At 40.7% G+C, this 16,791-nt stretch overlaps 1 protein-coding gene across 5 annotated transcripts in view; it reads left to right on the forward strand.

Moving 5' to 3' along the window:
* FAM171A1 (family with sequence similarity 171, member A1) overlaps positions 1 to 16,791 on the forward strand; it is an 84,921-nt gene that overhangs the window by 63,578 nt on the left and 4,552 nt on the right. For all 5 annotated transcript variants that reach the window (XM_046938332.1, XM_004939262.5, XM_046938333.1 and 2 more), the window contains 2 exons: positions 13,712 to 13,828; positions 16,456 to 16,570. In XM_046938332.1, the coding sequence (XP_046794288.1) occupies positions 13,712 to 13,828; positions 16,456 to 16,570 (232 nt within the window). The remainder of the gene's footprint in view (positions 1 to 13,711; positions 13,829 to 16,455; positions 16,571 to 16,791) is intronic.

The following is a 16,791-nucleotide window of genomic DNA, read 5'->3' on the forward strand; positions in this document are numbered from 1 at the left end:
ATGCTATGTTATGCATTAAAGTCTTCACCGGAGTGTACAAAAAATATGCTTCCTGTCTAAAAGAAGAGAATATGGTGGTGTTTTATTCAAGCAATATGTAGTATTTGTGCAAATATATTTGAGTAGCATTCCGTGCCACTTCCTGACAAAAAAAAAAATCACAAATGTAACATTATGCAATTATTAAATGTTTTACATAGAACTATCCTGAGGGAACTTGGTTTCAGGCAGAGACTGAGAAACAGAGAGCTGTATCAGCTGCAGCATTGAACTGGAAGTCTGGAGAAATGGAAACGAGTCTTATCTTTGCCACCATTCAGCTATTTGACCTTTGGTCCGTCTGTTGTCTCTGTCGCTCAGTTTCCTGTCTGACATAGGAAATATAATAGTGACTTCTGTTCTAAATCCCTCTGAGATTGACTAATACCATCCAGGAAGTACATGTAGGTGAGTTAAAATACTTTGATACAACCAAATACCTAATTGGTATAATCTGTAGAATGCTGTCCAGTTTTTACACGGAAGGATAACTTTTGCTATTGTGAGCAGGATTTCTCTCAAAATCTGTGTTTTAGTCTCTCTCTTTTTTTTCTTTTTTCTTTTCTTTTTTTTGCTAAGGGCTTGTTTTTCCATTGCTAGCTAGTATGCTATGCTGGCCTTCTTCGTACCTTCAAAATGTAAAGGACCAAGCATTTAAGTCTTGTCCTGGTAATTCCACTTCCACAATTATTTCACTGTGCCCTCTGAAGTATATACCAGATGATTGTTAAGAAACAGAAGTCAAGAAAAAAGAATGGAAGGTGAGAAAGGTGGAGGACGTGAGGCAGAGAGGAAGAAGAAGGAAACAGATCTGTGGGGTTGTGCAGATAATCAATGGGGCTTTGTCCCTGCAAGGCACAGGTTTTGAGCCAGTTTGTGATCACATCCAGAAGTGGAACAACCAGCCTGAAACCATTGTGCTGGAGGAAGGGGAGGGGAAGGGGGAAGAGAGAGGTGAAAGGGGAAATAACGTTTTTGCTTCCTTCCTGCCTCTGTTTGCTGAAATGGGTGACTTTTTTCAAATAGCCTGCCTGATAAATCGCTTGTCAGGAATTGGTTGTATTAGGGAGTAAAGCAGTAGGATTTAATAAAGGGTAGTTTTGAATACAGTACAAAATTGAGTAGTAGAAAAAGTGTGTGATAAATGGATTCAGAGTTTCCCTTAACAGCGGAAATGTTGGTTTTCTTGTGGTGCCCTAGCAATGCGTTTCACTTACCTTCTGCTTGACACTGATTTTGATTTGTGATTCTAGAAAGTATTTTGTTTTCCCTTGTTAAAGACAAGGCTGGTAAGACTGGCTCACGTTTACTTTCTCCGCAAGAAACAGTCCATCCCTAATCCTTCCTGCCAGCTGTGTTACATCTGAAGGCTGCCTCACTGCAAGTTACTGCTGGTCAAAACACTCTGATTTTGATTATGGAGCTTTCTCATTTACAGCCAAATTTCCATGCCTCTGCGGTGGGCCACAAAAGCTCTCTCTTACTCTGGAGGATGTATTTTACTGTTACATATAAAGAGCTAGTTATCCTACTGTGTGCAGTGTATATTATGTAGTATAGATCAATATGGGTTAATTAATTACCGCTGCAGCTTGAGGCTCCTGGTCTGGACACAAGTTCATGGCAAACTGACGGATCACTTGTGTTGTAGGGAGGAGAAGGCATGAGGACTACTGAACAAAACAAGTTTTTTGTCAGGCCACTGAACTTCACAAACTCACGGAGAGGAAGGTACTACAGACATAATCCTTAGGCTCCAGCTCAGACTTCAGCTGAAGTAAGCATCTTTCCATGCAACCAAAGACGATGAACAAAGACTTATTTAAGCCTGATTGCAGCATGCCAGTTCTAGCAGAATTTTGGCCACATCCCAACCAATTTAAATTAGAACAGACTAATTTAATAAGTAGAGCAGCTACTCTATCTTGTATGGGTTGCATTAGCACCCTAAGGGCTGTCAAACTAGCCATATGTAGCACTGACAGGGGGGTACCCTGTCATTCTCTGTGCCTTTTGTGCTAGGAATCTGAAGGGAGAAGGTTGGACTGTGACTGGGATGGCCTCATACTGGAGAAATGCTTACCAGGCAAGTAAGTTGTCGTAACCCTTTTGCACTGCCAGCTCTGTGCCTTGTCAGGATAGGCCCTCTAACCTCATTATTCTGATTTTTGTCTTTCATTTCAGGAGCTGTTTTTTTCAGAGCTAATTACGTTGTGGTCTGTCCTTAATAGCTTTTCAGCGGCTTAAATTTTCACACTTGTATCTGAAAATTGAGCAAATGCCAGAGATGGAAAACCATGAGTGTATTACCAGACAATAATGCAGTGCTTCTCTCTGGCGTATTTGCAGTACAGTGGGCGTTTGTTCGTGCAAGCCATTGTTTTTGTTCAGAATCCATGTGGTTGTCATCATTACTGTATCAAGTATAATTTCTGCTCTAAAAAGCAGATTTTCTTTTTTTTTCACTTTTAGGGGAAGGGAGTAGAGAAGGGTCAGAAGTAATAGACTTGTGTCTAAATTCTTACGATCACATACGTTACGCTGAACTCATGGTGCACTGATATAAATGCAGTGGTGTCTGACTGGAAGTGCAGAGGTTTTCATGGTTTCTACAGAAACTATGCATATTTTCATATTGCAGCAGTTAAATATAATTAACACCTTATTAGGATGTTTGCCATAAGCAATCTGAATTGTCATTCCCAGTTTCTCTCTTTGAGAAAGAACAAGAGAGAGAAGGGCTCAAGGCTGAGGGTGTCTCACTGACACTGATGAAACAGCCAGAAAAAGCAGGTTTACATCAAAATAAGACAAGCTGCTGCATCTACTCTATGCTGTTCCAAATGAGATGTTTCATTAACAAACTTAGTGCCTATCAGTGCCTTGTGTGCATAGCAGGAGTTAAAGCAATAGTACCTTTTAGAATAATTAATGACAAACAGCAACTGACTATGCTATAAAGAAGTTCTAGGATAAATAGGTGCATCCAACCTTGTTCTTGTGTTGGAGGTACTCTGCCACTTTTCTCTGCTGCAAGTGTTAGTGTTGGTAATGCCAAGCGTAGGTGCACTGATCTTGTAAAGATATACACTAAAATACAACTTCATCTTTCTGCGCTGTGATATACCCTTCTCTCTCTCAACACTATAAGACTCTTCCTTTTAAGTTCTCAGTTTCATGCTATGTGGTATGAAGGCATTATGTTGCCTGTAGACTACTAGATGCATGTCTGGAGCTGTAGGAAGGACTTCAAAATATTACCAAATATTGCAGAGTGCGTAATACAGAAATGGGGTGTATTGTTCTTCAGTGACAATACCGATGCATCTGGTTGTTTCTTAATCCCACCAAGAAAACAGGACAATATTTTCAACACTGTTTTCAACAGTGGATGCAAAGGACTCTTGGTGTGAAGGGGTTAAACCTCCATCCTTTGTCTCCTCCCTCCTTAAAACGTGTTCCTTTTTGTGTACTAATGTGCAAGGGAAGTTCAGAATACTGTTTCTCTGTTCCTGCTCCTCCCTGAACTCTTGGTGTACATCTTTGACATGACCTTGTTGTGCTTAAGTTGTTAGCTTCTTCACAGAGGAGGAGGTTTTCCCCAGTGCCTGAAAGCTCAACCAGGTTTTATGTGAAGTGCTTTCAGAATGTGGAGAAGAGTATCTTGGGGAGCTCTTACTATAGCTTTATAAAGAACAATACTTCGTGTACTCTTGCTGTGCTTTGTCAATTGTTTCTGACTGCATTTAATGTCGTAATAGATATCTAAGTACATTGGAAAGTCTAATACTTATGTTTTCTGGGTGATGTACTGCTTTCAGTGGTAAAATTTCCATTGATTTTTGTAGAGTCAAAATTTCCTGCTTGTTCCTCAACAAAATGAAGATAATATTTTCCGTGCTCTGAAGGAGTCATGAGAATATACATATGTATAAACACTGTCAGTACCTTTTGACTGGAATATGGCTTTGCTGCATTTCATGTAGGTGAAGTGATGCTTGCTTTTTTGTTCGTAGCACTCATAGGGAAGAGGAACAGCTACAGTCAGGGAGAAAATGTAAGCATCTGTACATCCACCTGTCTATTGTTTGTAAATAAGATGACTCATAAAGGTCTCTGATTTAAATTTCCTATTGGTTGTAAAAGGAGTCATCCCGAAGAACGGAACCTTTTTGCTGTAGATTGAGTTAACTTCTCATTGCCACCACATTCATACACTGCACGACAGTCATAGGATAATTTAACAAAAATGTGTGCAGTCTGTTGCTTGGTGGGATATCTGATGCTGAGTATGAGTACAGACTCTGAACTGGGCTCAAATGGACTGCATTTAGACTACATACAGCTGCTTATGCCATCTGGGACTTCATGTGCTCTCTCAGTGGGTTCTGCTGGGTTTGCTGCGTGAGAAATGTGCATAACTCCATTACAGTGGTTGGCTTTTGTGTTGTCCTGAGCCCCACCAAAAAAATGCACTATTGTATGAACACAGTGAACCCTGCCCCCAAAAATCAGGATTTAATACAAGCAGTATAACCAGATCCAGAACGTTTGGTTCTAGATCACATTCACTGATAACAGAGATCCATTTGCAAACTGCAAGGAAAAAACTAAGCCTCCACAAAGTAGGTATTTCTATTGTTTGCATAGTGTGCAAGTTCCCTGACAATCTGATTTTGAATTCCTTTATATCTCAACTGTCAAGGTTTGATTATTCTTAAAACTAAATCCACTGAGGAATACAGATTTTTAACTAACTGCTTTCAAAGAACTTTGTATCTCATGTGTTGCCATAGAAATGGCAGCTACCAAACCCAGCTTTGCACCATATACGGTGCCTACATAATAGGTGCAGATATAATTACAGAGTAGTCGAGAGAGCTCAGCAGCGAAAAGAAGAGCAGCTCTTCCCCCAGTGCTTCACAGCACTGCTCACTGAGGTATGTTCTCACTATCCTGGGCCTTTTGGAGAGGTGGAGCATATCAGAGGAGGCAGTTGAGTTTGTTCGTTGATGCACACATTGTTTTTAAAATGAATGTTGTGTTTTTAAGTGTACAAGTGATTTGAATGGATTATTTGATCCTCTTCCCACCTCTTGTACGGTCTGAGTTGTGTGAGTGGGGGCAAATAGGAACTGGTGGCAAAGCAGAAGTGGTATGGCATTTTGTGGTGATGAAGCAGACGTTGAAAGAATCAGGTTGGTGCCAAAATTTGGTATGTACAAATAATCACCTCTGTGTTGTCAAGGAAATAAAACTTGAAGTAAATAGCATTGCTTCTGGGAGCAGCTTTTAATAGTGGACATTGTATCATATAGATGGCCCTGTAGCTCCACCTATAGAAGCCATGCAGTAGAAGGTGGGACAAGATAGACATCAAATTTCATTTAGTGGAGAACAGCAATTGCACAAGTAAGCAATCTTGAGCTGGAGAGGAATTGAAATAGTGGCAGGAGTGCATAGAGCAGGAAGGAACATCAGGAGAGAAGTGTCTCAGTGGGACTGGAAGAAGCTGAGGAAGACATGGGACAGCCTTCCTCTGCAGCCTAGGGATGGCAAACCAAATCTCAACGTGCTTCTGCTTCCACTGCCAGCCTGAGAACGTGAGTGTGGTGTGAGGCTGAGTGAAAGAAAAGGCATGCAGTGTTTTGAATCGACTTATCCTTATTTATTACTTGTTTTAGTGATTTTGTCAGTAGCTGACTGAAAGTGAGAATTAAAGGCAGTGTCTTTCAGGTACAGTATTGGCCTAGGATGGTGCTCTGGCAAACATAACCAAGCTTTCCCTTTTGGAATATAATTATTAAGCAATAATTATGTGTGGAAGTAATTTTATTTAATAAATCATTTCTGTTCTGGCATTCTGGAAGGAAATATTGAGGGGACCAAAACACTTCAAGCAGTTCTCTGTGCAGTGTGCCCTGCCTTCTGCCCACATACAGTTAAAACTATTAAATAATGAAAGCTGCGTGTTCTTTTGTTAAATACTTGACAGGTGATTTAATGGAAAAATGAGTAGAGGCTGCAAAAACTACAAAGCTTCTCAGCCATTAGTGAACAAATTGAACAGTTAGACTTTGCAGAAATCTTCCAGATATGTTAAAAGCCTCTGTTTTCCTTACACCAGATAAAGATGGTGCTGCTAAATCAATAGCAGGACTGAGCCGTGGAAGGCTTGAGTTACGAATTCTGTAGCAGTGGAAGAATAACGAAGGTATGAGCTTATAGCAGGGGCATTTATTTTTTGATGTTGCCTAGCAACTCCAAAAACAAAATCGTAATATTAACTGAAATACTAAGAATTTTTAAGCTTGGGTGTATTGGGGGGAGGGAGAGGAGGAGAGTAATCTCTACCGATAGTCAAGAATGAAATTTTCAGCCTATCATTTCAACCATTTCCCTGATTTTTAGCTTCTTTGAAGAAGAACAAAAGTAAAACCGAACAACCCCATCCTTTTGTAGTTAAACTTGCTATGCAGATGCAGACCAGAGGTGATCTTCTGCCAGAAAAAGCAACATGATAAGCAGCTTCCAGCCGGCACAATGAAAAGCTACAATTTCTGAATGTCAGAACATACTTCAAGAAGTTGTTTTCACAAACTTGACCTTGATTAACTCTCCATAATAACATTGCCATTGGAAGTGTCTAAATCAATTACTCCTATAAACACTGGCAGTGTGTTCTGAATATCCTTTGCAGTCCCACAGTCAGTCTGATAATAACCTGGTTCATTCCTTTTGACACACACCCCTCCCTCTCACCGCCGTTCTTTAAGGAGGGCGTTTCTACCAGACAGCACAGAAGGGATCCGTGCTGAAAGAAAACCACTTCTCATTAAAACGTGTTTAAAGCATCTATACTATTAAATAGAACTGTTAAAAGCATCTGTGTTTTCTTTCCAAAAGTCTTTTATCCGTGGAAGATAATCTTGTGAATAAAAATAAATTTATATAATGGGATTATGCTTAATTTGCTCTCTGGCTAATTAAATCCTCTCATTTGTCAAACCTCTTGGAAGGGAATAATTTGTGCTGTAGTGGTGTGGGTTTGGTTCCCTGCTTGATACCTTTTGGTGTGATTGGCCGATCCTATCACCGAGCTGTTTGAAAGCAACAAAACCGAAAGCTAACAGTATTCTGTCAGTGGAAGAGCCTCCTGGCAAATGCTCACATGGAAAAAGTAATTTATGGAAAAGAAACCATAGCTACCGTAAATTTAAACACTGGTGTTATTCAGACTTTATGACTGTCCTTAGGAGGAACTGCTGAGTACAGCACACTGTCATTTACCAGAACTGTTTTGATCATTGATAGGAAGAGTACACAATCAAAGTAAGGAGAAGTCAGCAGTAATGATCTGGAAGGCTCTGAGCCGGTCAGCTTAGTCAGTTTAATAAGAAGCAAGCAATGCTACACATTCCCCCAGAGGGCTGAGTTCTGTGCTTAGATGCCAGTGTGCAAACTCCCATTGAAGTCCGCACACACGGCTAAGAGGGGCATTTGTCTCCTTTATTCTTGACTTTAATGGCAGTCACATGCGTCTCTCTAGAGCAGATGGCCTTGTGTGGCAATTCTGCCTGCATTAAGCACAGTCCTGCGTCACTTAAGCCAATAGGAAGTTTGCCATTTACTTGAGATGGAACAGTGTGTGATTGTCTGCGTGCACGGTCACACACATGGAAGCCAGAGGGGCGTATGTTTCCATGGATTTCACTACAGATTAATGTAAAATAATAGGGTCGAACTTTAAATCCATGAAAGTAGTATCCTGTTCAGAGGCATCGTGTATCTAGACTACAAAAGCAGACCCACTCGTGCTGTCAGGAGCCAGCAAGCTGTCACATTGAATAGAGCCTTTGAAGACAATAGGATATCTCTTTTCTGGGCAGACTGACCATACGTGCAGTGACCTGATTGCGTAAAGAAATAGTCCAGAAGAGCTTTTCTGTAAAGGATTTTCTGCAATAGCTGCCTGTCTGGGGACTGTCCTTGCTGAAAGTGCTGTTTTTCAAGCTTATTTGGAAGGAAGCTAAATTAAATTACGAAAAGCCATTTTTTAGTGCAGAATGTCTGTAAAAATGCAGATCTAATATAAAAACCTTCTGATGTTAAAGTTACTCTGGATAAGAACCTCTTGTTCCTATTGGAAAGTGGTCTGAGCCAAATGAACAATCAAAGTTGCTGCAAAGTAATGCTTCTCTCTGGCAGAATCTATTTCTCCTGCTCTGCTGAAATCTTCAACCTGTTTTTGATATTTGGGTATTTTTTCAACCAGGATATCAGCTTTATCTGATTTATTTATTTATTTATTTATTTGTATTTCTCTTAAAGTCCTCTCATTTTTTGTATTCTTTGTATTGCTAATGATGGTTAATGATGCTTGGAGATAAGAAGGCTCTGGGGAGACCTCATTGTGGCCTTCCAGTACTTGAAGGGAGTGTATAAACAGGAAGGGGAATGGCTGTTTACGAGGGTGGATAGTGATAGGACAAGGGGGAATGGTTTTAAACTGAGACAGGGGAATTTAGGTTAGATACTAGGAGGAAGTTTTTCACTCAGAGGGTGGTGGAGCACTGGACCAGTTTGCCCAAGGAGGCTGTGGATGCCCCATTCCTGCAGGCATCCAAGGCCAGGCTGGATGTGGCTCTGGGCAGCCTGGTCTGGTGGTTGGCGACCCTGCACATAGCAGGGGGTTGAAACTCGATGATCATTGTGGTCCTTTTCAACACAGGCCATTCTGTGATAAACGAATTATGCTATGGTAGTAGTTTTCTTGCCTTCCTTTTAAGTTAAATGTAGGAAAGAGTGCTGGCAGCTGTTTTAAAAGGTTTTTAAGAACAAATTTGTTAAATGACAACATTCATTTCAAGGTGTCAGTAACAGTAAATGTAATCTAATCTATCTATCTATCTGTATATATATATATATATATATACACACATATATATGTTTTTTGTTTGGTTTTTTTTTGTGTGTCTGTGAGGGAAGAGTTAAAATCAAAAAACCTAACTTCTCTGTTCTCCCCCTACCATTAGTTTGAGCCAGCAGACAGCTCCCCTGACTTGAGTCCTGGATCAGCACGTTGGCTGCACTGAGCAGTAATAGAGGAGAAAGTGGAAGAGAAATGTAAAAATGATCTATAAGGAGGAATGTGTCTATATATAGAAATTTTCCATGAAGCACCAGACACTCTTTAAGAATTGATGGCAAGTTGGCCCAAGGCATGCAGCACTGACAAACCATACTAAACTTGCTCTTTCTGCTCCAAAGATATATTGGTATGTTTTCTTTGGAACTACAGAATCAATCTTGAACAAAAACGATCAGTTCCATTACATCCAGTAATTTGTACTGGTTTTGTTTGTAATCACATATTGCTTACTACTTAACAACTGCTACAAATTTTATTTAACTGAGCAAGCAGTGGAACTAATCTGTTGTTCTGACTTGTGGGGTAAAAGGATGTAGATGGTATAGGATGTTTGGAGAATAATGAATTAAAATATCCTAGAACTTAGCCATGCAGGGAAATAAGACCTCTCTTCCCTCCTATATGTTTCTGCCTAGCCCTTTGGCAACTGTAGTCCTACCTGTACAGAAGAGATGAATATGGCTCTCTTTGCAAGCCAGTGGGTAGGAGAGGACAAAATGGAAGTTCTTTATTCTCTGCCTCTCAGTTTTCACGCTTGCATACCAGGAAGTACAGCAGGACACAGAGGACAGTTAGCTGTGCTTTTGGAGAAGGAGAACATTGTGTTTCCTACTGCAAGGAAGAATCCAGGATGAAGTAAGGAATTCATTCTTGTCACTGAAAAGCAGTGAACAGTTGCTTCCTCAAAGCAGGTTGAAATGCTACAAGCATAGCTAGTAAGTACACTGTGATTGTCTTTGGCTTGGTAGAAGGTACAAGGTTAGCCATTATGATGAGGCATTGCAAGTGGAGAGTTACAAGAACAGTGCTTGGTGTTTACTGATAGCTGAAAAGTGACCAGGATATTAGAAACCTGTGAACGATGAAATATGAGAGAGACCTGGAAATGCCCTGAGGGACCTGCAGAATACTGCAGAATGCTGAAAGTCATTTCCCTCCAATAATACTGTGTTGGCTTTCAGCTATTTGATCATACAAGAAACAATACAGCACAGCATGTACAGAAACAATACAGTCTTTCAGCTGCTTCCATTCAGACTCATTCTGCTGCTGCCATTGTGAAGGATGGAGTTCCTCATTTTCTTCATCCTACCACGTGAGAGGATGCTCTTTTATTAGTGAACAGTAGGCGAGAGATGGCAAAAGCATGAGGCGAGCTTATCAGCAAACCATTGTACAAGGAAAGTATTAAGAAAGGCAGATGATGAAATAGTTTACCTGTGTCTCCCCACCCTTGGCATTGCCCTGGAGAAGGAACTTGTGTCAGTGCCATTTGAAAAGTAAATCTCTTATGGCTGTCCTCACATACTAACCTGTAGGGTATGGTCAACAGAAACCTCATACCTCTTGTCTCAGGGTGCCCAATATTGGATGTATCCGTTAGGTTTTTAAACTTAGTTGTATGTAGCAGAGGGAAGCAACTAGTTTTCTCACAAGTGTTGTAACAACCATTTCATTTCCTGGAGTGTATCCAGTGGTTAACCAAAACAAGTGATATAAGTGAGCAGAAGACAAACGTGAGACCCAACTGACCTTGTGCAGTCAACTTTGTTGTTTGTTTCTATTGCAAATACTGGGATTCCTTTTGTTTCTAAAATATGAGCAATCCGGGCTGCTGCTACTTTGGCAGGATGGCAGCTGAGCTCTGCTCCCTGCGATAAGAGCACAGCCTGTGATAGCTCCTTGATCACTGCATTATGCAGGCAGGGTATTACTGAGCAAAAGACTTTTAAAGAGGTATTACAGAGATTCTGTTTGTTGGAACGCTGTGTGATGTAAGGCAAGCTGGACACCAGTTCCCCCTAGTGAAGAAATCCGTAATAGCTTCTGCTGAAAGAGGTAACTGTAAAAATGCACTACGAAGATAGTGAACTTTGCAGTGCTACATACGTATGTGTTTTGTTTGTGTGTGAATCAAAAGGGTTTAGAGACTGTAAAAGAAGTGGAGGTAGCACGATGAGTTCATCAGCTGGGTCCTTCTGTTCTTCTTTTCAGTCAGCACTTTTGAATCTCTTAATGTTTGTTCTGCATAGCTGTGCATTTGAATAGTTGGTGCCCATTCTCTGCTTCTGGAGCAGCAGTTTTCTCAGTATTTCAGTCTGGATTATTTGCTTCACAGAATTTACAGGGGAAAAAAAAAAGTGAAGCTGAATTTTAGTGGCGTTTTCTTCCCAAATGGCATTTGAATATGAGATAGAAGTGACCCTCTGGGCTATTTTTCGGCTGTGGTTCAGGGCTGTTGGTATGACACGTTCTGTAAAAGTGCATTGGTAGAAGATCTGCAGGAAAAGTGGGCATCCAGGGGGAGAACAGGAATTCATCTTCCGGAATTTTCCAATGAGTGTTCTTCTGTAAACCCCCACAAACAACTGTGGATAATTCACTTCTGTTCTTGGTAAAGTCACTGCGTAGGGGTGTTCTGATACAATGTTTATGGATGCCCTATAAGCAAATCTGTGCATAGAGATTTTGGTCATTGTGAATCAGCATGACATGTCTTGCATGACTTTCTGGATGAAGTAATGAGTCGTTACTACTTTGGACAGACTGAAAATGATATTTGAGAAACAGAAGATGGTCAGTAATTTCTTTGTCCTGCTGGCCACAGATTCAGCTTGGTTTCAAATACAGAATCACTCTGTGGCAATGATAGTCACATAGGTCTAGAAATCCTCTTAAATGCATCTTTTTCTAACAGCCTTTCACTATATTCAGATGGGTTTATTATTAGCCAAAGATGATAGTCTTTAAAGGTATACTTATGTAGGACAAATCAATAGTGGAGAAGAAATAATCATAAAAGCCATTCTCACATGTGCAGGGTTTGCACAGACGGTAATCCAAGAAACATGGGGGAAATCATCAGGATCTCAGCAGTAGTAAAAAAAAATACAGTTCCTCCATGTGTTTACGTTCACTGCTGGATGTAGGGATGATGCACACCTAATGCTCGTGCTTAGCCCTGAGTGACACCTGATAAAAAACTCAGGAGCTCCAGGCAGGAAACTACTTAAAGGAAAGGTGATTGTCAGTGCAAGATGCAGCTCGTCTTTACAGCGAGCGTTTGAAGCTGAGTAAGGTAAAGGTACTGCCTTCCCTTCAGATTGCAGTACAGAGCTGATTCTACAGAAGTGCTGAGGCATTGGTTCCTGCTCTGCGTGCAGATTAGCTGTAGTGCTAGTGGCCACCAAAGCATGCGAAGAACCTCCTTATCTCAGTTGCATTAATAGCACAAGTGCAATGCTTACTGGTGACGCCAAGCCAGGACTGCAGCTTTGGGAAATGCCATGGATCTTTCCTACGCACATCTGTTTTCTTGCAGCTGGGGTAACTTGTCACACAGACCCATGTGGGTAGCTTGTCTGTTATCTGCAGTCTGATTCTTTAACTCTCAGCAGTGCACAGTATAACAATCCTGTGTTACTTTCAAGAAGAAAAAGGATGGCAGCAGTCTACAAGCCATAATGGATGTTTAATATCATAGAACTATAGAGTGTCCAAAGTCGGAGGGGACCCAGAAGGATTCAGTCCAACCCCTGGCTCCATACAGGACCACCCAAAACTCCAACCTAATGACTGAGAGCGCTGTCCAAACACTCCTTCAACTCTGGCGCTTTGGGCAGTGCCCACTGCCCTGGGCAGCCTGTGCCAGAGCCCAAAGTGATTCTTTCTCTCATTGCCCCAGAATCAGAAGTCTTAATCAATTACAAAAGGAGATTAACAGCTGATTTTGTCATAAAGTTTTTTGTAGCTCAATTATTGGAACATAATTTATCTCAACTGGTACAGGTCTTCAGTCTGAATTATTTAAGAGTTTTGTTAACTTGAACACACTGCTTTTAAAACTGTCTGCTGTATTAGTCATGATGCTTAAGCATTTGCTAATTCTAAAAAATCTATTGTATTTCCTTTGAGAAACATATTTTAGAAAACTCATCATCCGTTACCAAGCAAACAGCATTCTCCAATGTATACACACTTGGAATGACTAACATCACCAAATCAAAGCCATGAAACCTAGTTTTACGTAGACTGGAAGTGCCCTGCATAAACCTGTTTTCAGTACAGGAAAACTGGCATTTTGGGGAGGAATTTTCTTTAGTCTTTCCATCCCTTGATGTCTTGCCAGTGCACAAGGTAGAAAGGTGGTGTGCAGAACTCATGTGTGGTCTAAGAGATGTGCTGTCTCTCAGCATAGTTTTTAAATATGCTGTTTACATATAATCAGCTCCGGGAATATAATTCGTCAAGGAAGTGGAATCTAATGATAATAATAATCCATCACTCCTTTTGGAAACTTTGAATTTTATTTAATTTCATGTGCTTTTTTCTGTTTCAAGACCTTCTGAAAAGGCCACAGGGAGTTTTCAAGTGCCAGTGACAGAAAGCTGTGATCTCCCACTAGACAGCAATGCATGCAATTCCTAAAGCACATCCATAGGTTACTATTTGCTTTTCCACTTGTTTGCAGGAAGGTATGGATATATGTGCAGTGCCTTTCTATAACCTTTGTATTTACAGGGACATGGCTGAAGAGTAGTTTGGGACTTGTGCAACAGGAGGGAAATCAGCTGACTTGGACTTACATTGCCCCTCAGCTGGGCTACTGGGTTGCAGCTATGTCACCTACTATCCCAGGTAAGATGGAATTGAATTTCATTGGTATGTCCAACATTGAGTAATTATTTATTTTTATATAATGTTTATATTTTTCAGAATGACCTCATCTGAGATGCCACAGCTTGATCAATAATGGATTATTAGAAAACAGAAATCTGAAAGTAAAGGGCTAAAATCTTTTCGGGAATGTGGGGGGCAAACGTTGTGCTCCAGAATTGTTTTGAATATGCTAATCTCTGAATCATTTCAATGGGAAACTTTTAAAAGTGTTCCTGCTTTGATGCATTTGTCACCACTGCCTGGTAGAGCCATTGCTAGAAAACGAGGGGAGGTGTAACATCAGTGCATTGGTACCCAGCAGATAGAAAAATAGTTGTCATGAAGTTTCTGTACAGAAATTCTCAAATTAATGGGTTCACCCAAAACCAACATCATCCTGGGTTAGAAGTTTACTGATGAATTGATTGTAATTTTTTTTTTTAATCTACTGAAGATGCTGATGTTGCCATGACGTGGGTTTTGCATCGTCTTGGTGACTCGTTAACTTACACCATGAATAACATAGGGTAGAAGCTGCAGAAAGTGTATTAGCAGAGTGATGCTGGTAGATGGGCTTACTGGTTGCCATCTGCAGGCCTCTCTGCGTAATATTAGAACTTTTGAACTGTATTTTACGTGTACTTCTGTGCCCGTGGAGATTATTAATGTTGCAGTTTGCTCTTCCCTTTTCCTGTCTGTGGCAACCTTAGGTTTCTTAGTACTTGCCTTCAGCCGTGACAAATCAGAGATAACCTCTGTGTAAATCAGTCCAACAAAATGCTCTTCTTCTTAGAGATTTTCTGCGTTAGGTTTTCTGGATGAAAACCAAACAGGAGAAATGAAAATGTTCTTGTGGTGCAAGACTAAATAAACCATATCTAACCAACAAAACAAATTCTTTTTTGAAGTCTGCCTGTATATTCCATGTAGTTGATTCATGGTATGTAGAGGATTTGGACTTTTGCTGTGTTATTCAAGATTATATTAAATGAAACTGCTGGAATATTCAGCTGATATACTGCAGATCAGAGGTTAGATAGCTTATCCTGATCTGCACTGCACTATCACACTGAAGGTAATGGAATTTTACAAAATAACTGCACATAAAGAGAAGGAAGCTGCTCTGAGCAAATGCCACAGACTGTAAGGAAGTTACCAGTCCTGAAATTTGGCCCCCTAATTCTTTAATTAGGAGGCAGCCTGTAACTCATGACAGGAGAAGGCCTACCTTTGTCCTTGCGGTTTATCTTGTATGGCAGAATTTCTGCTCGTTTTCTACATTTTCTTCTTTCTGCTGGCTAGATCAGAGTTCCTAACACTTTGTTGCAATGAAAGCAACCTTTTCATGAAAAATTCAAATGATTTTTCTCTTCTTCCTTTTACTTAATCTCCTGAAGCCACATTATCAATCAATTATGTAAAGGTAGTAGTGGGATAGCTTGTATAAATATTTAGATTTTCCAACTGTAATCTAGTCGATGTTCTTTTAATCAGGCTAATGGCTGCCCAGAGAGGTTGTGGATGCCCCGTCCCTGGAGGTGTTCAAGGCCAGGTTGGATGGGGCCCTGGGCAGCCTGGTCTAGTATTAAATGGGGAGGTTGGTGGCTCTGCTCGTGGCAGAGGGGTTGGAGACTCATGATCTTTGAGGTCCCTTCCAACCCAGGCCATTCTGTCATTCTGTGATTCTGTAATGTATTTTCACTTACTTTGTCTCCTTGTTGAATCTATTTGGATTTCTTATCTGAAAAAAATGGACAAAAATGGGCTTTGTGTTCCTAGCAGTGGCTCTACAGACCACTCAAGATCCACAAATGAGGTTTTAGGAACCTCATGATCTAGAACCTTAATCTTGTTCAATTTTGCTGTCCTTCACAGTACATGCATGTTACTCTGTCAGCTGGTGCTGTACCTCCTTACCTGCAGATGGAAATTTGGGCCTTTATTTCAAAATCATGAGAAGGATTCCAACAGAGTTACACATGCATAATTGTGAAGAAATGCTGTCCATGCGTGTGCATTTCTTTGTATGTTAGAACATTCGCTAAGCGTTATTGAAACCTGGAGTTACAACACTGATTTGCTAGTGGCTTGCTTTTTTAAGCTACTGAAGATCAGCTTGGCTTGGCTTGATCTAGACTAAAGAGCACCAACACATCTTCCAATGAATCCTGTGCTGCAATGTACGTACTCAGTAGTGCAAAGCAACACAAATGTTGTTGGAGAGAAGTTGTTAGCTACAGTGCTGCTATGTGCATTACAGTGCTGGAAGATGCTGTGATGACTTCTCTCCAGCAATGAGAGCTTTAGTGCACTGTGTCAGCATCAGAACGTGGAAGGCAGTATTCACTGATGCATGCTCCCATTGAAACTAACTGCTTTTCCACAGAATGATCTATTTGGACTTGCAGTCATGAAAACCAGCACGCGCTTTCTCCACAACTTGCTCCCTTCTTCAGAGGTGGTCTGCTCAATAGGCACCAGGGCTATGAGCAGCGGTGTTGCTCACTTAGCATCCTGATAACCAGGGAAGATGTCCCTCTCTGTTCATATTCCTCTTCTTGTTTGCAGGCTGTTGCACATCTAAATTCTCTTTTCTGGCCTTCCAGGTCCCGTTGTAACGCACGACATTACCAGCTATCACACAATGTTTCTTTTGGCAATTTTAGGAGGGATGGCTCTCATACTTCTAGTCTTGCTGTGTCTCCTTTTGTATTATTGCAGGTAAGATTCACATCCTGGTTACTTAGGTCATGTTGGAAATTAAGCTCTTTTGTGCTCATTACATTAAAAGCTCATGTGTTTAAACTTTTGTACTTGGAATAAAAAAAGAAAGAAGGCATTTCTGAAAAGAAAAGAAATACTGAAATCAAGTTTCATGTGTTCCTGGTTACTTGCAGTATGTGCAGTCCCTGTCTCCGGTAGCTTGGTAGCTAAAGGAATCT

This window comes from Gallus gallus, chromosome 2 (genome assembly GCF_016699485.2).
Source record: "Gallus gallus isolate bGalGal1 chromosome 2, bGalGal1.mat.broiler.GRCg7b, whole genome shotgun sequence".
In the NCBI taxonomy this organism is placed as follows: domain Eukaryota; kingdom Metazoa; phylum Chordata; class Aves; order Galliformes; family Phasianidae; genus Gallus; species Gallus gallus.